Source organism: Tachyglossus aculeatus, chromosome 18, assembly GCF_015852505.1.
Source record: "Tachyglossus aculeatus isolate mTacAcu1 chromosome 18, mTacAcu1.pri, whole genome shotgun sequence".
NCBI classification, from domain to species: Eukaryota; Metazoa; Chordata; class Mammalia; order Monotremata; family Tachyglossidae; genus Tachyglossus; species Tachyglossus aculeatus.
Window position 1 is genome coordinate 11,684,381 of NC_052083.1, and position 27,725 is coordinate 11,712,105.

General features: G+C 43.7%; 1 protein-coding gene across 2 annotated transcripts; it reads left to right on the forward strand.

Moving 5' to 3' along the window:
- Positions 1-166: 166 nt before the first annotated feature.
- Positions 167-27,725, forward strand: BLVRA (biliverdin reductase A). Of its 2 annotated transcripts, XM_038760571.1 has the most exons (8): positions 167-210; positions 2,327-2,462; positions 12,872-12,999; positions 15,729-15,848; positions 17,264-17,361; positions 21,228-21,335; positions 22,288-22,459; positions 27,326-27,725. In XM_038760571.1, exons 1-8 carry the CDS (start codon positions 203-205, stop codon positions 27,588-27,590), a joined length of 1,035 nt encoding a protein of 344 aa, XP_038616499.1. In that variant the 5' UTR covers positions 167-202; the 3' UTR covers positions 27,591-27,725. The 2 variants fall into 2 exon arrangements, with proteins under 2 accessions (XP_038616499.1, XP_038616500.1); XM_038760572.1 differs by lacking the exons at positions 167-210; positions 2,327-2,462 and adding an exon at positions 8,914-9,008.

Genomic DNA, 27,725 nt, shown 5'->3' on the forward strand with positions numbered 1-27,725 from the left:
CGCTCCTGACCAATCAGATTCATCTCTCCCACTTGTGCCCGCCTCCTCCCCCCCCAACGAGCCCCCGGATAGGTTCACGCGCATGCGCGCGTGTGTTTCCGCTATATTATTCATTCATTCTCTCCTGACCAATCAGATTCACGTTTCCCGCTTGTGCCCGCCTCCTCCCCCCTACGAGCCTCCGGATTGGGGGGAGGCGCGCATGCGCGTGTGGGTTTCAACTGTATTATCCATTCATTCATTCATTCATTCAATCTTATTTATTGAGCGCTTTTTGTGTGCAGAGCGCTGTACTAAGCGCTTGGGAAGTACAAGTTGGCAACAGATAGAGACAGGCCCTACCCAACAATGGGTTCACAGTCTAGAAGATTATTACTGTTAATAATCATCATTATTATTACTGTTATTATGATTGATGTTATTCATTCATTCAATGGTATTTATTCATTCATTCAATCGTATTTTTTGAGCGCTTCCTTGTGCAGAGCGCTGTACTAAGCGCTTGGGGAGTCCAAGTTGGCAACATATAGAGACGGTCCCTACCCAACAACGGGCTCACAGTCTAGAAGGGGGAGACAGACAACAAAACATATTAACAAAATAAGATAAACAGAATAAATATGTACAAATAAAATAGAGTAATCAATACGTACGAACATATATATAAAATCAGATTTTTGTTCTGCTAAAACAGCATTTTTTTCTTTTGACCGTCTCAGAACTTTCTGTTCTCACTATGTAGTAATATCAGAACACACTGATGCAGTGAAATTCCCTGTCTTATTTTCTTCCCTCTTTTAGTCTAAATTCCATTTAAGATCTTAAATCTCAAAATAAATGTCATTTGAAATATGAAAATGTAGGTTGCAGAGTTACTTTTTATTTCTAAATTAAATTTTTCAACTCTCAGCTTCAACGCTCTGCTGGGTGACTAAAAAAAAAAATCAAACCATACAATAAATGATTTAGCCTGAGCCAGAAGGAGAAGGGTAATAATTTATCATAATATTTTCAACAAGGAAAAGAGAGTGATCTACACGAGAAATAATTTTGGAATGAAAAATACCCTCTGCCTTGCCTGGATATTTTGTGAAAAAACACTTTTTAGGCTAAAATAAGCAGGCAGTTAATGGTGTTTGTAATGCACTCGGTATCTACACGAGAAATAATTTTGGAATGAAAAATACCCTCTGCCTTGCCTGGATATTTTCTGAAAAAACACTTTTTAGGCTAAAATAAGCAGGCAGTTAATGGTGTTTGTAATGCGCTCGCTATCTACACGAGAAATAATTTTGGAATGAAAAATACCCTCTGCCTTGCCTGGATATTTTGTGAAAAAACACTTTTTAGGCTAAAATAAGCAGGCAGTTAATGGTGTTTGTATTGCGCTCGCTATGTACCAAGCACTGCACTAAGTGATTTTTTTTTTTTACCTGAATGTTGTGTATAATTTTCTAAGACCCAAAGTCCTCAGAGCTAAAGCAGAAGAGAAAGGAACATCAGTGAGCTAGAAAACCCTGGTAAAAGTGGTGTTTTGTTTCGAATGAAATGGCAAAAATATTTTGCAGCATGTGAGAAACAAGGGCAGTAGACTTTAAATCAATCATTAACAGCAATGACAAGCAGTAGCTTGTCTGGAAGGAAAACAAAACAAAACAAAAAAAGCATTATGTTATCAGTCGGTTATTACATGGCCATTCCAATCATTCATTCATTCATATTTATTGAGCGCTTACTGTGTGCAGAGCACTGTACTAAGCACTTGGGAAGTACAAGTTGGCAACATATAGACAGTCCCTACCCTACAGTGGGCTCCCAATCTAAAAGGGGGAGACAGAGAACAAATCCAAACATACTAACAAAATAAAATAAACAGCCTTCCAGCTGAGAAACTGCAGTTGAGGGCGCATTGGGGGGTCATTGTTCAATAATTTATTTATTTATTCTATTTATTTTATTTTGTAAATATGTTTGGTTTTGTTGTCTGCCTCCCCCTTCTAGACTGTGAGCCTGTTGTCGGGTAGGGACCATCTCGATATGTTGCCAACTTGGACTTCCCAAGCACTTAGTACAGTGCTCTGCCCACAGGAAGCACTCAATAAATATGATTGAATGAATGAATGAATAATTCAGGAGCTGACACAAAGTCAACAAGGGAAATTTGGTATTTTGGGAAAGGCAGTTCCGCTTGCCTCCTTTTCTGCTGTCTAATCCTTTGCGTGACTGTGTTAACTGACATCAGTTCTGGCCTTTGGCCCAGTTTGAAGAGCGACAACTGGGGAAGTAGATTTAACTTGCCCAAATAATTCTGGTTTTCGGTTTGTAGACTGCATTTGAAGGAGACTTCTGTGGCTCTTCGGATCAGGAAAGAAACTGGAACGAATTCTGGGGCTGATCTCTTCCAGCAAATCTGTCTCACTTCCTCCTGGATTCTTCATTTCCTCTGGAAAATTCTTGAGCCTGTAAGTTTCCCATAAGTTTGGGGGGTTTGGAGCCATGTTAGAGGAAACCCTTTTGATTTTCTAACACTTGGTAATTTCCCTCCCCGTGTGGGTATGAACAATATCTTCAAATTGAAAAGTAGAGAATATGTATATGTGTGTTTAGTTTTAACTCCCGTCAAAAATCCTGTCGAGTCAGTTTAAAAGGGAAAAAGTCTCTAGTCCAACATTGATGTAAAATCAGATTTAAAGATTTGGTAAATACGTTTGGTTTTGTTCTGTGAGCCCACTATTGGGTAGGGACCGTCTCTATATGTTGCCAACTTGTACTTCCCAAGCGCTTAGTCCAGTGCTCTGCACACAGTAAGCGCTCAATAAATACGATTGATGATTTAAAGGGGAGTTCCTGGCACTGCTGTTGTTCACTGTCTGAAGTTGTACGTACTGCAGTTTTAAAAGCTGTCCTGGGGGAACGATTTATTTTTAGGTCTGGGTAATAGGAGCACAGAGTGCTATAAAACTCTTTTTGTTTGTCACTCTTGGAACTGGAGTTATTGCATCTGCTTTTTTTTTTTTTCAAAATTTAAAGGAAGCGAGCACTTTCTGGGACACTAGATACAATGTGTTAATTATTTTTAGATGTTATCTTCATTTCTCTGCTCTGGGACTCAGTTAATTTATAAGGGGATAAAGTCTCTCTCTGTTGTCTGCTTTAAGCAGATTGGCAGTGCCCTTGGTGTGGTATCGGGAGAGAAGCTGCATTATTCCTTATTTTCCTCTGAACTTGGAGTAGCCAGAACAGTTCTGGATTCCAAACATGCACAGAGATGTGCATGTTACCTCCTTCCCTTCCCCACAGCACCTGTATATATGTATATATGTTTGTACATATTTATTACTCTATTTGTTTATTTATTTTACTTGTACATATCTATTCTATTTATTTTATTTTGTTAGTGTGTTTGGTTTTGTTCTCTGTCTCCCCATTTTAGACTGTAAGCCCAATGTTGGGTAGGGACTGTCTGTACATGTTGCCAATTTGTACTTCCCAAGCGCTTAGTACAGTGCTCTGCACATAGTAAGCGCTCAATAAATACGATTGATGATGATGATGATGATGTGAAAATCCCATCTGGAAAGCTCCGGAAGACAGTCAGCCGGATCTAGCTGAAGCAGCGTGGTGTAGAGATAAAGTCCTGGGTGTCAGAAGGACGTGGGTTCTAATCCTACCCCTGTCACCTGTCCGCTCTGTGACCCTGGGCAAGTCGCTTCACTTCTCTGTGCCTCAGTTCCCTCATCTGCAAAATGGGGATTAAGAATGTGAACCTCAAGTGGGACAGGGGCTGTGTCCAACGACCCCATTTGCTTGTATCCATTCCAGCGCTTAGTACACCGCCTGGCCCGTAGTAAGCATTTAACAAATACCATTATCATTTATTATTATTAAGATGCCCGGATGAAAGATTCTACACCGTAATACAGGACGGGAGAAAGACGAGTGAGCTACCGTAATTGAGTTGCATTTTTGGTTAAAGGCAGAATCTTGAAGAACAGCAGAGGTGGTTCAGTGGTCCAGGGCTTCAAGGCAGCAAACCCTGAAATTCAGACTTTGAGGACCAATCAATCAATCAATCAATCGTATTTATTGAGCGCTTACTGTGTGCAGAGCACTGTACTAAGCGCTTGGGAAGTACAAGCTGGCAACATCTAGAGACAGTCCCTAGCCAACAGTGGGCTCACAGTCTAAAAGGGGGAGACAGAGAACAAAACCAAACATATGAACAAAATAAAATAAATAGAATAGATATGTACAAGTAAAATAAATAAATAAATAGAGTAATAAATATGTACAAACATATGTACAAGCAAAATAAATAAATAAATAAATAGAGTAATAAATATGTACAAACATATGTGCAAACAAACAAGCTGGCAACATATAGAGACAGTCCCTAACCAACAGTGGGCTCACAGTCTAAAAGGGGGAGACAGAGAACAAAACCAAACATACTAACAAAATAAAATAGACTAGATATGTACAAGTAAAATAAATAAATAAATAGAGTAATAAATATGTACAAACATATGCACAAGTAAAATAAATAAATAAATAAATAGAGTAATAAATATGTACAAACATATGTACAAACAAACCAGCTGGCAACATATAGAGACAGTCCCTAACCAACAGTGGGCTCACAGTCTAAAAGGGGGAGACAGAGAACAAAACCAAACATACTAACAAAATAAAATAAATAGAATAGATATGTACAAGTAAAATAAATAGAGTAATAAATATGTACAAACATATGTACAAGTAAAATAAATAAATAAATAAATAGAGTAATAAATATGTACAAACATATGTACAAACAAACAAGCTGGCAACATATAGAGACAGTCCCTAACCAACAGTGGGCTCACAGTCTGAAAGGGGGAGACAGGGAACAAAACCAAACATACTAACAAAATAAAATAGACTAGATATGTACAAGTAAAACACATAAATAAAGAAATAGAGTAATAGATATGTACAAGGTATTGTTGTTACGATTATTTGCTTTTGGAAATTATTTGTCAGAAAATTAATTTGAGAATGCTTTGGCTCTGGGATTCCTAACATTTCAAGAGACCTGAGAATTTGAAAGGAGAAGAAGGTGGTAGATGGAATGAATATAATATTCAGGGGATAAATAAGTGGATTGGTTTATCTGGTACTCAACTTCGACCCCCCCATCCTCAACCATCTCTAGACTGCTGAAGAATCTGCGTATACTGGGCGGTCAAGCGCTTAGTACAGTGCCCTGCACACAGTAAGCACTCAAGTACGATTGAATGAATATCTATTAACTCTGTTGCCCCACAACACTAATATACATGTCTTTAAATTGTATATTATAAATGATTTATGTATATTAATGTCTGCCTTCCCCTCTAGACTACAAGCTTGTTGTGGGCAGGAAATGTGCTACCAACTCTAGCAGCGTGGCTCGGTGGAAAGAGCCCGGGCTTTGGAGTCAGAGGTCATGGGTTCAAATCCCGGCTCCGCCAATTGTCAGCTGTGTGACTTGGGGCAAGTCACTTCACTGCTCTGTGCCTCAGTTACCCCATCTGTAAAATGGGGATGAAGACTGTGAGCCCCCCATGGGACAACCTGATCACCTTGTAACCTCCCCAGCACTTAGAACAGTGCTTTGCACATAGTAAGTGCTTAATAAATGCCATTATTATTATTATTATTATTATTGTACTCTCCCAAGTGCTTAGTTCAGTGCTCTGCACACAGTAAGCCCTCAATAAATACCACTGCTTCATTGACTGATAAAATACAGGCCTTTTGAGTCTATAATTCAATTTGTCCAGCTTGGAAAACGTCGGTCAACGGGTCAATTTGGGATTCAGATGACACATCAAGATTTAACATATAACATGTTGAGTGCTTACTATGTGCAGAGCGTTGTAATAATAACAGTAATAATAATAATGGTATTTGTTAAGCGCTTACTATGTGCCTGGGACTATACTAAGCGCTGGGGTGGATACAAGCAAATCGGGTTGGACAGAGTCCCTGTTCCGCATGGGGCTCACGGTCTTAATCCCCATTTTACAGATGAGGTGACTGAGGCACTGAGAAGTGAAGTGATTTATCCAAGGTCACGTAGCAGACAAGTGGCGGAGCCGGGATTAGAACCCACAACCTTCTGACTCCTTGGCCCGTATTTTATCCACTATACCAGCGTTTGGGAGAATGCGGTACAACAGAGTTGCCATACATGTTATTCCCTGCCCATAAGGAGCTTACAATCTACATCTAAGATTCTAGTTATTAGGGTAATAGTTATTTTAAACCCTCATTTCCTCTTCTCCCACTCCCTTCTGCAGCTTCCTTGCATTTGGATTTGCTTCCTTTATTCACCCCGCCCTCAAACCCACAGAACTTCTTGCACATATCTGTAATTCATTGCTATAGAGAAGCAGCGTGGCTCAGCGGAAAAAGCACGGGTTTTGGAGTCAGAGGTCATGGGTTCAAATTCCGGCTCCGCCAATTGTCAGCTATGTGACTTCGGGCAAGTCACTTCACTTTTCTGGGCCTCAGTTACCTCATCTGCAAAATGGGGATTAAGACTGTGAGCCCCCCATGGGACAACCTTATCAATCAATCAATCAATCGTATTTATTGAGCGCTTACTGTGTGCAGAGCACTTTACTAAGCGCTTGGGAAGTACAAGTTGGCAACATCTAGAGACAGTCCCTACCCAACAGTGGGCTCCCAGTCTAAAAGGGGGAGACAGAGAACAAAACCAAACATACTAGCAAAATAAAATAAATAGAATAGATATGTACAAGTAAAATAAATAAATAGAGTAATTAATATGTACAAACATATATACAGGTGCTGTGGGGAAGGGAAGGAGGTAAGATGAGGGGGATGGATATATGTTGCCAACTTGTACTTCCCAAGCGCTTAGTACAGTGCTCTGCACACAGTAAGCGCTCAATAAATGCGATTGATGATGATGATGATGATGATGATGGAGATGGGGATGAGGGGGAGAGGAAGGAAGGGGCTCAGTCTGGGAAGGCCTCCTGGAGGAGGTGAGACTTCTTCTGCAACTGGAGCAGATTCCGGCTTACTCCCCGCACTGGGCAATCCACACGTGACAGCCACGAACGTCTAAGTAGATGTTCAAAATCCAACATTTATTTTAATTATACAAGATTATACCTATGATTAGCATCGTTATTTATTGGGGGCTTAATGATTCCTCCAGTGTTTAGTGTTTCCATCTGGTGCCCAAGAACTATAACCGGAAACAGACTTGAAAAAACAGAAAACAATGGACAGGCAACATTTGAATGTGAGCTCCACCTGGAACAGGGACTATGTACAACCCGATTTGCTTGCATCCACCTTATTATATAAGGTGCTATAAGTGTTAGTATAGTATAGTATAAGTGTTATAAGTATTATATGTGTTATTATTATATAATAACACTTATTATATAGTGAGTCGCACATAGTAAGCACTTAACAAATGCCATTGTTATTATTATTAATAAACAGAATGAGCACCGAACCTGAAAGGGCAACGTGTTTTGATGTTCCTCGCTGTCTCATATACATTCATTCATTCATTCGTTGTCGTATTTATTGAGCGCTTACTGTGTGCAGAGCACTGTACTAAGCATTTGGGAAGTACAAGTTGGCAACATATAGAGATGTTGAGCCCCAACAACGGGCTCACAGTCTAGAAAGGGGAGACAGACAACAAAACAAAACATGTAGACAGGTGTCAAAACCATCAGAATAAATCAAATTATAGCTATAGGCACATCCTTAATAAAATAAATAGAGCAAATATGTACAAGTAAAATAAATAGAGTAATAAATATGTACAAATATATACAAGTGCCGTGGGGAGGGGAAGGAGGTAGGGCCGGGGGGGAGCAATGGGGAGGAGGAGAGGTCGCATAGTCAGGCATGTGCCTGATAATATTTTTAATAATAATAATTGTGGTATTTGTTAAGCGCTTACTATGTGCCAGCCACTGTACTAAGCTCTGGGGTGGATTCAACCAAATCAGGTGGGGCGCAATCCATGTCCCACATTGGGTTCCCAGTTGTAATCCCCATTTTACAGATGAGGAAACAGAGGCGCAGAGAAGGAAGTGAATTACCCAAGGTCACAGAGCAGACCAGGGGTGAAGCAGGGATTAGAACCCAGGTCCTTCTGATTCCCAGAAAGGTAAAGCAGAAATGTGAGGCAAAATGAAGGGGGAGACAGACAACAAAACAAAGCACGGAGACAGGTGTCAAAATCGTCAGAAGAAAATAGAATTATAGCTATTCTCATGTCATTAACTTGTACATATCTATTCTATTTGTTTTATTTTGTTGTATGTTTGGTTTTGTTCTCCGTCTCCCCCTTTTAGACTGTGAGCCCACTGTTGGGTCGGGACTGTCTCTATATGTTGCCAACTTGGACTTCCCAAGCGCTTAGTACAGTGCTCTGCACACAGTAAGCGCTCAATAAATAGGATTGATTGATTGATTAACAAAATAAATAGAATAGTAAATATGTACAAGTAAGATCGAGTAATCAATCTGTACAAACATATATACAGGTGCTGCGGGGAGGGGAAGGAGGAGAGGGAAAAGGGGGCTCAGTGTGGGAAGGCCTCCTGGAGGAGGTGAGCTCTCAGTAGGGATTTGAAGGGAGGAAGAGAGCTAGCTTGGCGGATGTGTGGAGGGATTGGGGGCATTATAGGGCAGGGAAAGGACAGCCCGTTGTTTGGGTCTCTCTGTGTTGCTGACTTGTACTTCCCAGGCGCTTAGTACAGTGCTGTGCACACAGGAAGCGCTCAATAAATAGGATTGATTGAATGAATGAAAAGAGATACAGTGGTGATTCGATGTCAGCAGGTGGCACTTGAGCCTCGAAGAGGGCCAATTCAGATTCACATGGAGAAGTCGGGAAAGAAAACTGGCAATAGCCTGGAAGACTTTCCCCATCTTGGAGAAACAGGAATCAGGATTGCTTCCTGAGAGGAAGGAGGCTCTAGTCCGTAAGCTCGATGTGGGTGGGGAACGCGTCCGCCAACTCTATGATAATAATAATGATGGCATTTATTAAGCGCTTACTACGTGCAAAGCACTGTTCTAAGCGCTGGGGAGGTAACCAGGTGATCGGGTTGTCCTTAGTGGGGTTCACAGTCTTAATCCCCATTTTCCAGATGAGGGAACTGAGGCAATCAATCAATCAATCGTATTTATTGAGCGCTTACTATGTGCAGAGCACTGTACTAAACGCTTGGGAAGTACAATTGACACAGAGAAGGTCCTTCCTCTCCCCCTCGTCCCCCCCTCCATCCCCCCATCTTACCTCCTTCCCTTCCCCACAGCACCTGTATATATGTATATATGCTTGTACATATTTATTACTCCATTTACTTATTTATTTATCTTACTTGTACATATCTATTCTGTTTATTTTATTTTGTTAGTATGTTTGGTTTTGTTCTCCGTCTTCACCTTCTAGACTGAGCCCGCTGTTGAGTAGGGACTGTCTCTATGTGCTGCCGACTTGTACTTCCCAAGCGCTTAGTACAGTGCTCTGCACACAGTAAACGCTCAATAAATACGATTGATTGATTGATTAATTGATTGATTAAGTGACTTGCCCAAAGTCACACAGCAGACAAGTGGCGGAGCCGGGATTTGAACCTATGACCTCTGACTCCAAAGCCCAGGCTCTTTCCACTGAGCCACGCTGTTGTACTCTCCTAAGCGCTTAGTACAGTGCTGTGTGCACAGTAATTGCCCAACAAATACTGTTATTATTATTATTAATAATAATAATAATGACATTTGTTAAGCGCTTACTATGTGCAAAGCACTGTTCTAAACGCTGGGGAGGATACAAGGTGATCAGATTGTCCCACATGGACAGTCTTTATCCCCATTTTACAGATGAGGTTACTGAGGCCCAGATAATAATAATAATAATAATAATAATAATAATAATAATGGTATTTGTTAAGCGCTTAGTATGTGCAAAGCACTGTTCTAAGCGCTGGGGGGGATACAAGGCGATCAGGTTGTCCCACATGGGGCTCACAATCTTAATCCCCATTTTAATAATAATAATAATGTTGGTATTTGTTAAGCGCTTACTATTTGCAAAGCACTGTTCTAAGCACTGGGGAGGATATAAGGTGATCAGATTGTCCCACATGGACAGTCTTTATCCCCATTTTACAGATGAGGTATCTGAGGCCCAGATAATAATGATAATAATAATAATAATAATGGTATTTGTTAAGCGCTTAGTATGTACAAAGCACTTTTCTAAGCGCTGGGGGGGATACAAGGCAATCAAGTTGTCTCACATGGGGCTCACAATCTTAATCCCCATTTTAATAATAATAATAATGATAATAATAATAATAATAATGTTGGTATTTGTTAAGCCCTTACCAGGTGCAAAGCACTGTTCTAAGCGCTGGGGTAGGTACAAGGTAATCAGATTGTCCCACGAGGGGCTCACAGTCTTCATCCCCATTTTACAGATGAGGGAATTGAGGCCCAGAGAGGTGAAGTGACTTGCCCAAAGTTACACAGCTGACAATTGGCAGAGCCGGGATTCAAACCCATGACCTCTGACTCCCAAGCCCGGGCTCTTTCCACTGAGCCACGCTGCTTCTCTAGGTATGAGCCCATCCTATTATTGTATTGGGAGAGCTGGAGACCGGATCTCATTAAAGCCCAGGCTAAGAGATATCTGATTTGTAAAATGGAAGGAGAAAAGCACAAAGATGTGCTTCCAGAATGAGCAGCTGGCTAAGTAGTAATGATAATTTTGGTATTTAAGCGCTTACTATGTGCAAAGCACTGTAGTAAGCGCTGGGGAGGATACAAGGTGATCCGGTTGTCCCATGTGGGGCTCACAATCTTAATCCCCATTTTTCAGATGAGGTAACTGAGGTACAGAGAAGTGAAGTGACTTGCCCAAAGTCACACAGCTGACAAGCGGCGGAGTCGGGATTTGAACCCATGACCTCTGCCTCCCAAACCCGGGCTCTTTCCACTGAGCCACACTGCTTCTCTGGGTATGAGCCCATCCTGTTATTGCATCAGAAGCAGCAGCAGCATCGCCGAGCCGCGGGGAAGGGCCGAGGTGGCCAATATCCTCCTCCTCATCTATCTGCCCCAGCGTTTACAACAGTGCTTTGTGTATATTTGAGCCCGCTGAGACGATGACCATGGCCTCAGAGGACAGCTCCAAGCTCGCGGAGATGCTCGCCCAAACCCAGGTGGGCGGAGGACAGCTGAGCTTCAAGGGGAAAAGCCTCAAACTCACATGGCAGAAGATGCCCAGCCCGCACCCTCCGCTCCTCTGCCGCTAATCTCCTCACCGTTAGGCCTCGTTCTCGCCTGTCCCGCCATCGACCCCCGGCCCACGTCCTCCCCCGGGCCCGGAATGCCCCCAATCCCTCTGCCCATCCGCCAAGCTAGCTCTCTTCCTCCCTTCAAGGCCCTACTGAGAGCTCACCTCCTCCAGGAGGCCTTCCCACACTCAGCCCCCTCCTTCCTCTCCCCCTCGTCCCCCTCTCCGTCCCCCCGTCTTACCTCCTTCCCTTCCCCACAGCACCTGCATATATGTATATGTACATATTTATTACTCTATTTATTTTACTTGTACGTATCTATTCTATTTATTTTATTTTGTTAATATGTTTGGTTTTGTTCTGTGTCTCCCCCTTCTAAACTGTGAGCCCACTGTTGGGTAGGGACTGTCTCCATATGTTGCCAATTTGTACTTCCCAAGTGCTTAGTACAGTGCTCTGCACATAGTAAGCGCTCAATAAATACGATTGATGATGATGATGATGACTGTCTCTATGTGTTGCCAACTTGTACTTCCCAAGCACTTAGTACAGTGCTCTGCACACAGTAAGCGCTCAATAAATACGATTGATTGATTGATTGATTGGATAGAGCATGGGCCTGGAAATCAGAAGGTCATGGATTCGAATCCCTGCTCTGCTACCTGTCTTCTGTGTGACCTTGGGCAAGTCACTTCACGCCTCTGGGCCTCAGTTACCTCATCTGTAATATCATCATCGTCATCATCAATCGTATTTATTGAGTGCTTACTGTGTGCAGAGCACTGTACTAAGCACTTGGGAAGGACAAGTTGGCAACATATAGAGACAGTCCCTACCCAACAGTGGGCTCACAGTCTAAAAGGGGGAGACCAGAGAACAAAACCAAACATACTAACAAAATAAAATATATAGAATAGATATGTACAAGTAAAATAAATAAATAGAGTAACAAATATGTACAAACATATATACATATATACAGGTGCTGTGGGGAAGGGAAGGAGGTAAGATGGGGGGGATGGAGAGGGGGACAAGGGGGAGAGGAAGGAAGGGGAGGATTGAGACTGTGAGCCCTATGTGGGACAGGGACTGTGTCCAATCTGACTCGATTGTATCCACCCCAGCACTTAGTAGTAATAATAATAATAATAATGGTATTTGTTAAGCACTTACTATATGCAAAGCACTGTTCTATGCGCTGGGGGGATACAAGGTGATCAGGTTGTCCCATGTGGGGCTCACAGTCTTAATCCCCATTTTACAGATGAGGGAACTGAGGCCCAGAGAAGTGAAGTGACTTGCCCAAAGTCACACAGCTGACAATTGGCAGAGCAGGGATTTGAACTCATGACCTCTGACCCCAAAGCCCGTGCTCTTTCCACTGAGCCACGCTGCCTGGTCCAGAGTAAGTGCTTAACAAATACCGTATTCAGGATTATTCCGATTATTATTGCTAGTCCCCCAACAGTACTGAAGAAGGAAAAATGGAGCCAGGGAGCAGTAACTGCATTTTCTTTTCAATCCTCTCACCTTTGTCGCAGGCTTCAAGAATGTCCGGGGTGGTGGTGGTGGGCGTCGGCAGGGCTGGCTCTGTGCGGATCAGAGATTTGCAGAACTCACAGCCTGGAACTCCTTCGGGACACCTGAAGCTGCTGGGCTTTGTTTCCAGGTGGGTGATGATCAAGCTGTGTTTTCAATGAAGAGGTCTGAAGAATTGATTAGTACAGTGCTCTGCACACAGTAAGCGCTCAATGAATATGATTAAATGAATGAGTGAAAGGACGTCTCTCTCTCCTTGGTGTCCCTCCTGCCCCACTCCTTGGGGATTCCTGTTTCCACCCCTTAGGTGAATCACATTTGGAATGTGTTTTCGTGCCCCAGGTGGATTTGTCCGTCAGCCCGAGAATTCATTCATTCATTCGATTGTATTTGTTGAGTCCCCCCTTCAAAGCCCTACTGGCGGCACACCTCCTCTAAGAGGCCTTCCCAGACTAAGCACCCCCTTTCCTCGGCTCCCCCTCCCCATCGCCCCAACTCGCTCCCTTTGCTCTACTCCTCTCCCTGCCTCACAGCACTTGTGTATAAATCTACAAAGCGCTTAGTACAGTGCTCTGCACACAGTAAGCGCTCAATACATACGGTTGAGTGAATTCTGTTTATTTATATAAATGCCTGTTTACTTATTTTGATGTGTACATAATAATGGCATTTTTATTACGCACTTACTATGTGCAAAGCACTGTTCTAAATGCTGAACACTGCGCTGAAGCGTGTACGTATATCTGTAATTCTGTTTGTTTATACTGATGCCTGTTTACATGTTTTGATGTCTGTCTCCCCCCTTCTGGACCGTGAGGCCATTGTGGGCAGGGATTGCCTCTCTCTGTTTCCGAATTGTACTTGCCAAGCGCTTGGTACAGTGCTCTGCACACAGTAAGCGCTCAATAAATACGATTGGGTGAATTCTATTTATTTATATTAATGCCTGTGTACTCGTTTTGATGTGAACATATATCTGTAATTCTGTTTGTTTATATCGATGCCTGTTTACTTGTTTTGATGTCTGTCTCCCCCCGTCTAGACCGTGAGCCCGTTGTGGGCAGGGATTGCCTCTCTCTGTTTCTTAATTGTACTTGCCAAGTGCTTAGTACAGTGCTCTGCACACAGTAAGCGCTCAATAAATACGATTGAGTGAATGAGTGCTTACTGTGAGCAGAGCACTGTACTAAGTGCTTGGGAGAGTACACTAGAACAATAATCACACACATTCCCTTTAGTGCCTGGGAGCCCCCAGACTAAACAAATAGTGCCTGGGAGTCTTGGAGTCTGGAGGGAAGGGTCCCTGGACTTTATTTTCCCTTTAGTTGTAGGAAAGCGTCCATGCTCTGCCCCTCAGGCAGCAGAAAGGCCTCGACCCTCCCTCTGCTTTCCTTCCAGGTTTCCTGGAGCTGCCATAAGGGAAGCCAGGCTAGGGGTGGAGAAGCCCTGTGAGTCGGAGAGCGGCAAACCAAAGACGTCACGTGGCAGAGAGCCGTAGATCTAAAACAAATCCTTTAACTGGAATGGCAAGCGATGAAGAGGCGATGAAGAGGGGCAGAGAGCAGGTGTTCCCCAGGGCAGTGGCGAGTGGCTAGCAAGGACAGGGGAGGAGGGGAAGGGCCACTGCTTTCTGCCAATGAGATGGGAAAAGCCAGCAGACTTTCTGTTACCCACAAGTTTGTGAAGCGTTCCCTATTTTTCCACCGGACAATTACTCTCCGCACCTTCACAGCCTTATTGAAGGCACATCTCCAAGAGGCCTTCCCAGGCTAAGCCCCACTTTTCCTCATCTCCCACTCCCTTCTGCATCACGCTGACGTGCTCCCTTTGCTCTCCCCCTGCTCAGCCCCACACCACTTATGTCCATATCTGTCACTTATTTAAAATCACGTCTGTTGATTCGTATCAATGTCTGTCTCCCCGACTCTAGACTGTGAGCTCACTGGGGGCAGGAATGGTCACTGTTTATTGTTGTATTGTACTTGCCCAAGTGCTTAGTACAGTGCTCTGCACACAGTAAGCGCTTAATAAATATGATTGAATGAAGGAATGAATGCCCCACACTGAGAGGGGCACCAGTAGCTTTCGAACTCCGATTTGCGCTCAGTAAATAAGATTGATTATTTATTATATAGTAGAGATACATTGTAGAGAGTATGGGTGAACGAGGTTCTTTTTAGAAATGAATGGAGTCGAATAATTTTATTCTGGAATATACTCGGTCTCCTTCATTGGTTTTCTGAAACTTCAGGGTTGGACTGAGGTGTGGGTGGATTTTCTAATACCTTCCGGTCAAACAGCAGAGGTGAAGCCCTACAGATCCACGTAAATACACAAGTTCATTTACCGTAGATTTTTCTTATCTGGGGGGTTGATATTCCTCCTTTACCTGCCTCTCTTCATCTCATGACTAACATTTACTGAGCCCCACCAATATGGGAATACTCCATTAGCCCTGGGAAATTTAGCAAATTGAAAAAAACAAAAGCAGTTCCTGCCCACAGTCTAAGAGGAAAGGCAAACACAGAAACATTGAACAATGGCACATTGAATGTGGAAATAAATGCAGCTTGGCAAGATTGCCTAGAACATTCTGGTAACTGGCCTCTCCTTCCCTGCCCTATCCTGGAAACAATCCCCAACATCCCAAATTGTGTGTTGGCCACTCTTCACTGCCCCTCCATCCCCTGCTCCTGAGGGAGAGGGTGAGATGGGAAAAACAGGAGTGGGAGAGAATACTGACATTCCGGGCGCTTGTTTATTGGGGGAGGAAATGGGGATGCTTCTTGAATGTTTTCACTTCACAAGATCTCACGTGTTACCTCGGTTGTTTTTGTCTCCTTTGGGGTGAATGGCCAGGAGAGAGCTCGGAAGTGTTAATGGAGTCAAGCAGATTGCTCTGAAAGAGGCTCTTGAGAACGAAAAGGTGGATATTGCCTTCATCTGCAGCGAGAACAGCAGCCATGAAGAATACATCAGGTTCACGTTCTTGTTTTTGTCCTTGACCCTTTGACGCCTGTCCTTTTCAGCTCTTGTTTCCTGCAGCACAGACCCATTTCAGCAGTGGAATCAATCACGCAACAGTATTTATTGAACACTCACCTTTACACTGTACTAAGCATGTGGGAGAGTACAATAGAGTTACTACACCTGATCTCTGCCCTCAAGGAGCTTACAGTCTAGCAGATAATAATAATAATAATAATAGCAGTAGTAAAAACAGTGGTACTTATTAAGCATTTTCTGTGTGCCCAGCATTATACTGAATTCTAAGGAAGTTACAAAATAATCAGGTTGGACACAGTTCCTGTCTCGTAGTCATAGTCTAAGTAGGAGGGAGAACAAGTAATTAATCCCCATTTTATGGATTAGAAAACTGAGGCAGAGGGAAGTTAAGGGACTTTCCAAAAGTTTTACAGCAGGAAAGACTCCCCTTTATTAGCCATGAGGCTAGAGCCCTTTGGACTCCGAGGTGGATTGAATGAGAAGCAGCGTGGTGTGGTGGATAGAGCACGGGCATGGGAGTCAGAAGGTCATGGGTTCTAATCCCGCTCTGCCGCTTTTCTACTGTGTGACCTTGGGCAAGTCCTGTCACTTCTCCGTGTCCCAGTTACCACATCTGTAAAATGGGGATGAAGACTGTGAGCCCCATGTGGGACACGTGTCCAACCTGATTACCTTGTATCTCCCCCAGGGCTTAGAACAGTGCCTGGCACATAATAAGTGCTTAACAAATACCTTTTTTTAAAAAAAAGAAGACACGACTCACCCAGCCTCGACGGCTCAGGGAAAAGAAAAGCTCTCTCCTTTCCCCCTCTTTCCTACCTACCAAATCCCATAGCGCATCCAGGCTCGGGCTCAGCCGGACCAGGGAATCATCCGCAGCTATCCTTCCTCCTGGTGGCTCCCTGAGACAGATCCAGACTTCTCTGGACCTGTTACCTCATCTATAAAATGGAGATTACGACTCTGAGCCCCATGGGGACCATGGACTGTATCCAACCTGATTAGCTTGTTTCTACCCCAGAGCGTTGGGTAGGGACTGTATATGTTGCTGACTTGTACTTCCCAAGTGCTTAGTCCAGTGCTCTGCACACAGTAAGCGCTCAATAAATACAATTGAATGAATGAATGGCTGGCACATAGTAAGCACTTAACAAATACTTCTAGACTGTGAGCCCGCTGTTGGGTAGGGACCGTCTCTATATGTTGCCAACTTGTACTTCCCAAGTGCTTAGTCCAGTGCTCTGCACACAATAAGCGCTCAATAAATACGATTGAATGAATGAATGAAATGCCATTAAAAAAGCAGGGGGGCGGGGGGAAGTCCGGGCCAGTTGTATTATCAAACTTACTTGAAGCTTTGTTTCTTTACATGCTTCTGTTTTCTAAAGGCAATTTCTGGAGGCTGGGAAGCATGTTCTTGTGGAATACCCTATGGCACTGTCTCTGGCTGCAGCCCAGGACCTTTGGAAGTTAGCTGAACAAAAAGGTGAGGCTCTTGCTTCCTTGGTGTCCTACGCAACTTTCTTTATAGGAATCTTGGTCTTCGCAGTGTTGCAAGGGTTCCAGAGAAACCAAGTGAGCTTCTTCCCTTTGAAACCTAATTCTTGATTTGGCCTCGTGGCGGATATGTAGAGCAATCACTCAATCAATCGTATTTATTGAGTGCTTACTGTGTGCTGAACACTGTACTAAATGCTTGGGAGAGTATAGTATAACAGAGTTGGTAGACATGTCCCCTTTCTCCAACGAGCTTACAGCCTAGAGGTGGAGACAGTCATTAATATATATAAACAAATTACAGATATGTATCTAAGTGCCGTGGGGCTGGGGGAGGAGTAAATAAAGGATGCAGAATGAGGGCTTAGTCAGGGAAGGCCTCCGGGAGGAGACATGCTTTAAAGGTGGGGAAAATGATCATCTGTCAGGAGTGAAGAAGAAGGGCGTTCCAGGTGAACTAGAGACTAGATACTAGCGCACACACAACCATCTCCAACAGCGCAAACAGAGGCTTTACTTTTCCTCCTTCACTTTCCTTATCTCTTTCTAACTGTCTTCCTGGAAATGTCTCCATCATCCTCTCTTTTCCCTTGGCCCTGCTAGTCCTTTCCCATTGGTACCCTCAAGTGTCTCAGGCAAGTGGAAACTAGGCCTCAGTTTCCTTGAGGCCTCTCCAACAGGACTGTGGAGGAGGAGAGACCCTTGGGTCTCCTGAGGTCAAATCTCCTACTGCTCACTGTGGATTTTCTGACGTTGACATTTGAGCAGGAAGAGGAGGCGAGTCCCTGAGGGACTCTGCTTTCCAATGGCAGGAGGTGAGGCTTTGAACTTGGGTAGACCAGAAATGCGCCTGGAAGTTCACCAGGAGAAAAAGTCATATACGAAGCCAGCTTTGGGGAGAGGGAAGGCTTGGGGCGGTTCTTTCAGAGGGTGACAAGGTAAGAAAGAGAAATAGCTGTGTCCTTTCAACTTTTAGATGAAGTTCTGATAGCGCCGAAGTCCGCTATCCACGTGTACAAGGGGCAGAACAGACGGCATCCTGGCCAACCGCCCATCTTCCCAAAGTGAGCAGTCAAGCTAAACAGGCAGATGGAGCTGATCCCATATGAGAGAAGACTGCCAAGATTTGGACTCTAGCCTAGAAAGATGAAGACTGACAAAAGACATGATTGAAGTTACCGAAATAATCAAGGGTGTGGACAGGGTCAGCACAAAATTATTGTTCACCAAATCTTAGAACAGGTAGGGTGGCGCTCAGTGAGGCTTGAAGCTGGGAGGTAGATGGTAAACCAGATTGTGAGGTCTTTGAGGGTAATATAGTCTACCAACTCTACTGTGTTCTCATGCAATAAATAGCATGGACTGATAGGTACAAACCAACTAAAAGGCAACTCTTCTTCCCTCAGCATGGCCTAGTGGATAGAACAGAAGCCTGGGGGTCAGAAGGGCCTGGGTTCTAATCCCAGCTCCAACATTTGTCTACTGTGTGATCTTGGGCAAGTCCCTTTTTTTCTCTGCGCCTCAGGTCCCTCATCTGTAAAATGGGGATTAAGACTTTGAGCTCCATGTGGGACAGGGAATGTGTCCAACCTGATTAGCCCAGCGCTTACAACAGTGCTGGTCACATAATAAGCGCTTAACAAATACTATTATTATTATTATTAACCTGGAATTTGTCACCACAGGAAGTTGTGCATAACTAAAGTATTACCACATTCAAGAAGGGTTTGGGACAGAAAAGCAGTGTGAAAAGAGCCCGGGCTTGGGAGTCAGAGGACGTGGGTTCTAATCCCGGCTCCGCCACTTATCAGCTGTGTGACTTTGGACAAGTCACTTCACTTCTCAGTGCCTCAGTTTCCTCATCTGTTAAATGGGGATTAAGTGTGTATAAGCCCCCCTTGGGACAACCTGATTACCTTGTATCTACCCCAGCACTTAGAACAGTGCTTGGCACATAGTAAGTGCTTAACAAATACCATTATTATTATTATTACTATAATCAGATCGGACACAGTCCAAGTCACTAATCAGGTCGGACACTTTCGTTCACAGTCTAAGTAGGAGAGAAAACAGGTATTGAATCCCCATTTTACAGATAAGCAAACTTAGGCACAGAGGAGTTAAGTGACTTGCTCAAAGTTGTCCAGCAGGCAAGTGGCGAAACCAGGATTAGAACTGAAGTAGTTTGACTCCCCGGCATGGGGCTCTTTCCACTTGGTTACGCTGCTTCTCTTGCTTGGATTTCGGGGTTACAGGGGGTGAGAGGATGTCAGGATTTTCCTTTCCAACATTAGAATCAGTGCCACCCCAGAAATAAGACACAGGCTTCCCCTCTCTTCCCCCAGTGCAGCAAGGAGCTGATATTAATAATTCCTCTGCTGTCCTCAGCCTAGGCTTGCAGGGAAGAAGGAATTGTTATTAATTACAATTGCTAATTGTAATTAATAACTTTACCAATTATAATAATTGCGGTACTTGTTATATGCCAAGCACTGTAGTAAGTGCTGGGGTGGGTATGAGCAAATCAGGTTGGACACAGTCCCTGTCCCACATGGGGCTCACGGTCTCAATCCCCATTTTATAGACGAGGAAACTGAAGCCCAAAGAAGTGAAGGGACTTGCCCAGGATCACACAGCAGATAAGTGGCAGAAAGTGACAGTGAGACAGAAAGAGGGTCTCCTGAAGCCCATCCTGAAGTGAAAAAGGGGGCCCAGATCCCCCTGGCTCCTTTTGCAGTTCAAGATCCAGCATGGTAGGTGAACCAAAAATTACCCACTGTCCGTCAGAAGGCCTGGACCACTATTTGGCATCACCAAGAACCATGGGTCAGAGTCATTGGTCAGCGTGTTCAGAACTCGGTTCCCCTTCTCCTTTGAAGGTTTTTGAGGTATATCTGCTCTCCCACCTTTTTTGAGCCTCGTGGCTAATTCCTTCATACTGCACAGCCTAACCTTGACATTCCCTCCTGCCACCTCCAGCACCCTACCTTTAATAATAATGATGGTATTCGTTCTGCACTTACTTTGTGTCAGGCACTGAACGAAGAGCTGGGGTAGATAGAAGCAAATCAAGTTGGACACAGTCCCTTTCCCATGTCGGGGCTCACAGTCTCAATCCCCATTTTAGAGATGCACTGAGGCACAGAGGAGTGAAGTGACTTCTCCAAGGTCACACAGCAGAGAAGTGGCGGAGCCGGGATTAGAACCCACGACCTTCTGAGACCCAGGTCCTTGCTCTATCCACTACACCATGCTGCTTCTCCAGACTTGTCTTTCTACAACAGTTCCCCAACTCATCCTTCTCCTATTTCCACTGCCGAGAGAACTTCCGGATCCCCTCACACCTTGCTAAATTCCTGATGGATCCCAGCTCCACCAATTGTCAGCTGTGTGACTTTGGGCAAGTCACTTCTCTGTGCCTCAGTTCCCTCATCCGTAAAATGGGGGTGAAGACTGTGAGCCCCCGCGGGGCAACCTGATCACCTTGTAACCTCCCCAGTGCTTAGAACAGTGCTTTGCACATAGTAAGCGCTTAATAAATGCCATTATTATTATTATTATAGAGCCTATCACCCTGTCTCTGTTTAACTGTACTCTAGCTTGCTCCTTCACAATGGCCACCCACCCCCTACAAACACACCTGGCTCCCTTTTCTTTTCTTTCCCCATGCTTTAACCAGCAGCAAAAACGTTGGCTTGTAGCAGTTACGGCGTCTTTCAGATGATTGATGGTATTCTCTTCCTGCCACCTACTTATAAAACCATTCCGCCTTGAGTTGAATGGTATCGTCGTCTCTTGATAATTGGGAACAGACAGCTTCTGTTACTCTAATATGACCATAATTTTTCTTGACAGGTAAAATCTTACACGAGGAGCACATTGAACTTTTGACAGAGGAGTACATATTCCTGAAAAAAGAAGTGTCTGGGAAAGAACTGGTGAAGGGAACTCTTCACTTCACAGGTCAGTTTGCAAAGAGTCCAAGTATGTGATCGTCCAGGTGTCTGCTCAGCTCAACGTCTGGTGATGTTTCAGATTGTTTGTTAAGAGACATGATGTTCATGGCAGTTAAGCTGCCTGGATATCGGTTTTGTTCTCCATAACTCCAGGCTGTTTCAACTAGTTTCTTCATCTCCCTGGAGTTCCGTTTCACCACCTGGAAAGAGAAGGGGACACTTCGTCCCCTACTCCTGAGTGCGAAGCTCTTATCTTTGAGATCCTTAGATTAAAAAGTAGGAAGAAATGCCTATTCAGAGCGACATTAAATTAACGGTTATTCCTACATTGGTCTTCCTGGAAATCCTGCCATTTAAGACTTGAAAGTCTCCATAACTACGATTGAAAAATCCCCCCAGTTTATACTTTCCCCTTTTTAAAATGACATTTCTGCAGCAACCTTTGGACTGTGAAGATAGCATTCACATTCTGCCTGTTCCCTTGATTCTCTTTCTCACCACTCCTTATAATAATAATAATAATAATAGTAATGGTTTTGTTAAGCGCTTACTATGTGCCAAGCACTGTACTAAGTGCTGAGCACTGTTCTAAGTGCTCATTATGGGCGGGGGTCGTGTCTACCAACTCTGTTATACTGTACTCTCCCAAGCACTTAGTAAAGTGCTCTGTACACAATAAAGGCCCAATAAATATGATTGATTGACTGACATTCAGACTGTTGTTTACCTGGGCCATGTTGGTGGTCCTTTTAAGAACATAGAGTCAGGTCAATATTCCGTCTCCAATACTAGCAACAAGGTGATTGAAGAAACAAGGGGAGATGTGATATTAATAAGTCTTTGAAAATGACCAGAGTTTTGGTCTGTCAGTGGTCTGTTTCTTCCAAGGGAATTTGGTTCTTTTTGTCCTCTCTGACCTCTCCTCATTCACAATGTTTTGATTTTTTTTTCCTCCTCAGGAGGCCCCTTGGAAGAAGAGCAATTTGGCTTCCCTGCCTTCAGTGGTATCTCCCGCCTCTCCTGGCTGGTCAACCTCTTTGGGGAGCTCTCTCTTGTCTCAGCCACCATGGAGGAGCAGAAGGAAAAGAAATATTTGAAAATGACGGCCGACTTGAAGACTGCAGACCAGAGGTAATGTTAGAATTTGGCCGAGAGGCATAGGGATCCCCAGAATTGTATAACCACTTCCCATTTCCACCCTCGTCTGATAATCTCCCATCCCCCTACCCTTTATTCCCACCAACTCTCACTTCTCCACTAATACATCTCCTAAGCCTGTGTTGCTCACATTTCTATATTTATCTTTGTACTCTATTACTTCTTCCTAACTGTAATTTATTTTAGTGCATCTCCACACTAAATTATAAGCTCATTGAGAGATTTTATAATTTCTCTTGAGAGATCGGGATCTTGTCCACTAATCCTTTTGTACTCTCCGAAATGCTTAGTACAGTGCCTTGTACAACATAGGAGCTAAGTAAATACCATTGATTGATTTGTAGGGAGGGTCTCTGGTTCTATTATGCTCATTTTCACACGTCCACTTGGCACACATTACAGGAAAACGGAGTGTGTATGATGCACGGGGATCATCTACTTCAAAAGTTCCAAATTGTGCAAGACAAAGCTGTGGATCTTTTCTTATAGCCAGCTACCCATAATAATTGTGATATTTATTAAGTGCTTACTATGTGCTGAGTGCTGACATAGATACAACAAGATCATTAAATGGGTCACACTCACTGTCCAACATGGGAATCACAGTCTGAGGGGGAAGGAGAATAGGTATTTAATTCCCAGATCACAGCGGAGGAGACTGAGCCACAGATAATTTAAGTGACTTGCCCAAAGTCACGTAGCAGGCAAGTGGAAGAGATGGGATTAGAATTCACATAGTCTATTCATCCCAATTACATACATTACATGCTTTACATTACATTCAAACCAATTCTGTGGGTACCTAACTGTTCACCCAAGAATCTAAGTGTGTGTGGGTGCAAAGTGGGATGTGCTAGCGGATATAAATTTGGGGGATGGAAAATCTTAAGCTTCTAAGAACTTTGCCCCAAACAGGTAAGATGAGTAGTCTGAACAAAAACAGAATACACATTTTTAAATGATTGGTAAACCAGTCCCTTCACGCACTGATATATTGCGCTCAGCTATTCCAAGAGGAACCCAAAGCCCCTTAAGAGCATTTGTCATCAGTGTGAATGACGTGAGTATTTTTCAGGCATTAAACACCCACAGTCTGCTTTTTCCTAAAAGAGCATAAGCACCCATTCCTAGGCATGAGGAATTATAATAATTGTGGTATTTGTTAATCACTTACTTTGTGCCAGGCACTGTACTAAGCGCTGGGATAGATAATAATAATAATGGCATTTATTAAGCACTTGCTATGTGCAAAGCACTGTTCGAAGCACTGGGGAGGTTACAAGGTGTTCAGGTTGTCCCACGGGAGGCTCACAGTCTTCATCCCCATTTTACAGATGAGGGAACTGAGGCACAGAGAAGTTAAGTGCCTTGCCCAAAGTCACATAGCTGACAATTGGCAGAGTCGGAATTTGAACCCATGACTTCTGACTCCAAAGCCCGTGCTCTTTCCACTGAGCCACGCTGCTTCTCATAGATATAAGCCAAGCAGGTTGGATACAGTCCCTGTCCCACCTGGGGCTTACAGTCTTAATCCTCATTTTACAGATGAGATAACTGAGGCACAGAAAAGTAAAGCGGCTTGCCCATAGTCACACAGCAGCCAAGTAGCAGAGTCAGGATTAGAACCCGGCTCCTTCTGACTCCAGGCCCGTGCTCTACCCACTAGACCACGCTGCTTCTCTGAGTGCAGGCTTTCACCAGCTGGGCTGGGTTTGTGAGCAATGGAGTATATAGATCAAGGATTTGTTTCTTTGTTCGGCTGTAAAGGCGTTTTTTGTTTCTTATTTTGAAATCTTCAGATCATTCTATCTTATCCCTTTTATTTTTGACTAATATGAGTAATAGTAATTGTGTTATTTTTTAAACACTACAATTTGTCAAGGACTGTACTAAGCACTGGGGTAAATCTAAGATAATCAGGTCAGAAACAGTCTCTGTCCCACAGAGGGCTGATGAACTAAGTAAGAGGGAGTACAGGTATTGAATCCCCATTTTACCAATAAGGAATCTGAGGCACAGAGAAGTTAAGTGACTTGCTCAGGGCACTCAGCAGGCAAGTGGCAGAGACAGGATTAGAATCCAGGTCCTCTGATTCCCAGTCCTGTGCTCTTTCCACTAGGCCATGCTGATGCCTATATTTAATAAACTCTTCCCTGCCCTGACACCCCAAATCCTACCATTTTCATCCTGTCATTTAGGACCTTTAGAAGAAGACCAGGATATCTCTTACCTTTTGCTTCAATCCTGTGGGATTTCTCCATGTACGTTTTTCCAATCACATGGGCTTCCTCAAGTGTATTTTCAACTAATGTCTGAAGAAAGCTGTGAGCTGGATCATGAAAAGGTTGTTAAACCTGAAACCTGACCCGGTTACTCAAATATTGCCAAAGTTGAGCAGATATCCCCTGAGCTGATAAAGATGGATGAGTAGAATTCAACTTATTTTTCTTATGCATACCAATGGAGCTGAAACTGTGAAAACTAACTGCAGTTTGGAACCAATTTATATTTTCATGACATTGAATCGTGTGCACAATAGCAAGTGATGACTATCAGAGAACTGCCTTCATTGCTTATTTCTCACTCTATTAAAAGAACAGAATACTAAAACAGAATAAATCACCAAGATTGTTAATTGTGCTAATGAGAGGAACTTTTGGAACTTGGTGAATGTGTCCTCAATGGGTGCTGTTTCCTGAGCTCTCAGTTCTGTGACCCTCTAGAGATTCTGGAAGATCACCCATGCAAATAGACGGCCACAAAGAAGCGATTTATCGCAAATAGAAAACTCCAGTTCATTCTTCAGACCCTAGGATCTCTGCTGAGTTTATTCACTCTTTAAATATGGCACATTGGTTGTTATGTATAGGAAGGTCATTCTTATCAGTGCTTATCAAAACTTGGGCCAGTGGTGGAGGTGGAGTTGAGAGGAGGTGAAGGGGAGATGAAAATGCCCAGAACCCTAAACTCACCACTAATCTTACACTGCAACCTATTTGCCATTGTTGTTATTAATAGCAATAATTTTATCAAGAATCATCACTAACTATGGATATTATTAATATAATAATTAATGGTTAATGATCCTTTTATTAATAGTTATGTTGTTTATTAAGCACTTTCTATGTGCCCAGCACAATTTTAAGCACTGGGTAGATACAAGATTATCTGATTGGATAGAGTATCTGTTCCTCATGGGGCTCATGGTCTAAATAGAGGGAGCAGGATTTAACCCCCATTTTATAGATGAGGAAACTGAAGCACGTAGAGGTTAAGTGACTTAGCCAAGATCACACAGCAAGCAAGTGGCAGAGCCAGGATTAGAACCCAAGTCCTCTGGGTCCCAGGACTGGGCTCTTTCCACTAGGCCACGCATGCTCTTGTGGAACTTCTTCTGAGGGCTGGCCCCTCTTATTCAGATCCCACTAGGATTTTTGGGGGGATGGGTCTTTCCACAATTGATTGATGTCTTTGTAACTTTCAACTGAGGAGGCAGTCAAAGCCATGAAGGGCCTCTCAAAAGAGTCATCAATGAAGGTGTGAGATGAACATCTTAAGCTCATGATGTCCCCACCAAGAATCTTAAAACAGCAGGTGTTGGGGAATGGGAAGAGTCAGAATCAGTCAGAAGTAATGCCAAACCAAGCTCGTTGTAGACAGGGAATGTATGTACTCTCCCAAGCACTTAGTATAGTGCTCTGCACCCCGTAAGCACTCAATAGATGGCATTGATGATGATGATGATAACTCAGACTCGTGGACAAAATATGCTGTCTCAATAAACTCAACCTTGGGCTTTTGATTCCCATTTGAAACAACTGGATGTATGTTAGCTAACTGAAATACGATTGAATGAATGAATGAGATTTTGCTACTTAACATGTGAGATATACCAGGACCACGAGACACACAGAGAGACAGCGTGGCCTAGGGGAAAGAGCACAGGCTTGGGCCTCAGAGGACCTGGGTTCTAATTACAACTCTGTCACTTGCCTGCTGTGTGACCTTGGGTAAGTCTCCTAACTTCTCTGGGCCTCAGCTGCCTGTAAAATGGGGTTTAAGTACCCGTTCTCCCTCTAGTTTACACTGTGAGCCCCATGTTGGACAAGAACTTTGTCGGATCTGATTGTTGTGCATAGAAGCAGCATGGTCTAGTGGATAAAGTACAGGCCTAAAAGTCAGAAGGACCTGGGTTCTAATCCCAGTTCCGTCACTTGTCCGCTCTGTGATGTGGGCAAGTCACATCACTTCTCTGTGCCTTAGTTAGCTCATCTGAAAAATGGGATTTAAGACTGTGAGCCCCGGGCTTTGGAGTCAGAGGTCATGGGTTCAAACCCCAGCTCTGCCAATTGTCAGCTGTGTGACTTTGGGCAAGTCACTTCACTTCTCTGTGCCTCAGTACCTCATCTGTAAAATAGGGATTAAGACTGTGAGCCCCCCGTGGGACAACCTGATCACCTTGTAACCTCCCCAGCGCTTAGAACAGTGCTTCTAGACTGTGAGCCTGCTGTTGGGTAGGGACTGTCTCTATATGTTGCCAACTTGTACTTCCCAAGTGCTTAGTACAGTGCTCTGCACACAGTAAGCGCTCAATAAATACGATTGAATGAATGAATGAATGCTTTGTACATAGTAAGTGCTTAATAAATGCCATCATTATTATTATGTGGGACAGAGACTCTGTCCAACCTTATTTGCTTGTTTCTTCCCCAGTGCCTAGCACATTGTAAGCACTTAACAAATGCCACAATTGTAATAGTTATTATTATTTGGACAGTGCTCAGCACATAATGGGTGCTCAACAATTACTAATACCTCAAGATCCTCTCCTTTGAACAGGCCACTGACTTGGATCGAAGAGAAAGGGCCCGACCTGAAGCGTGAGAAACGCATCAAATTCAGTTTCACATCTGGTTGCCTGGAGAATCTGCCAGCTGCCCCAGGAGGCAACGTGGGCATTTTCATGAAAGATCAAAACCTATTTGCCCAGAAAGTTTTGGGCCAGGTGTCCGAAGATGATCTGGCTGCGGAGAAGAGGCGCATTCTGCACTGCCTGGAGATTGCAGCTGAAATCCAAAAGCAATGCTCACAGCCCAAGAAATAGGAGTACAAGGCTGGGGAAACGGGGGAAGGGGAGATGTCATGAATCAAGGATTGCTGTTCTCTGCTGCCACAGAATGACTTTCTGGAATATGGCCTCTTTAATCATTATCATTAAAATGTCTCCTTGGGAACGCCA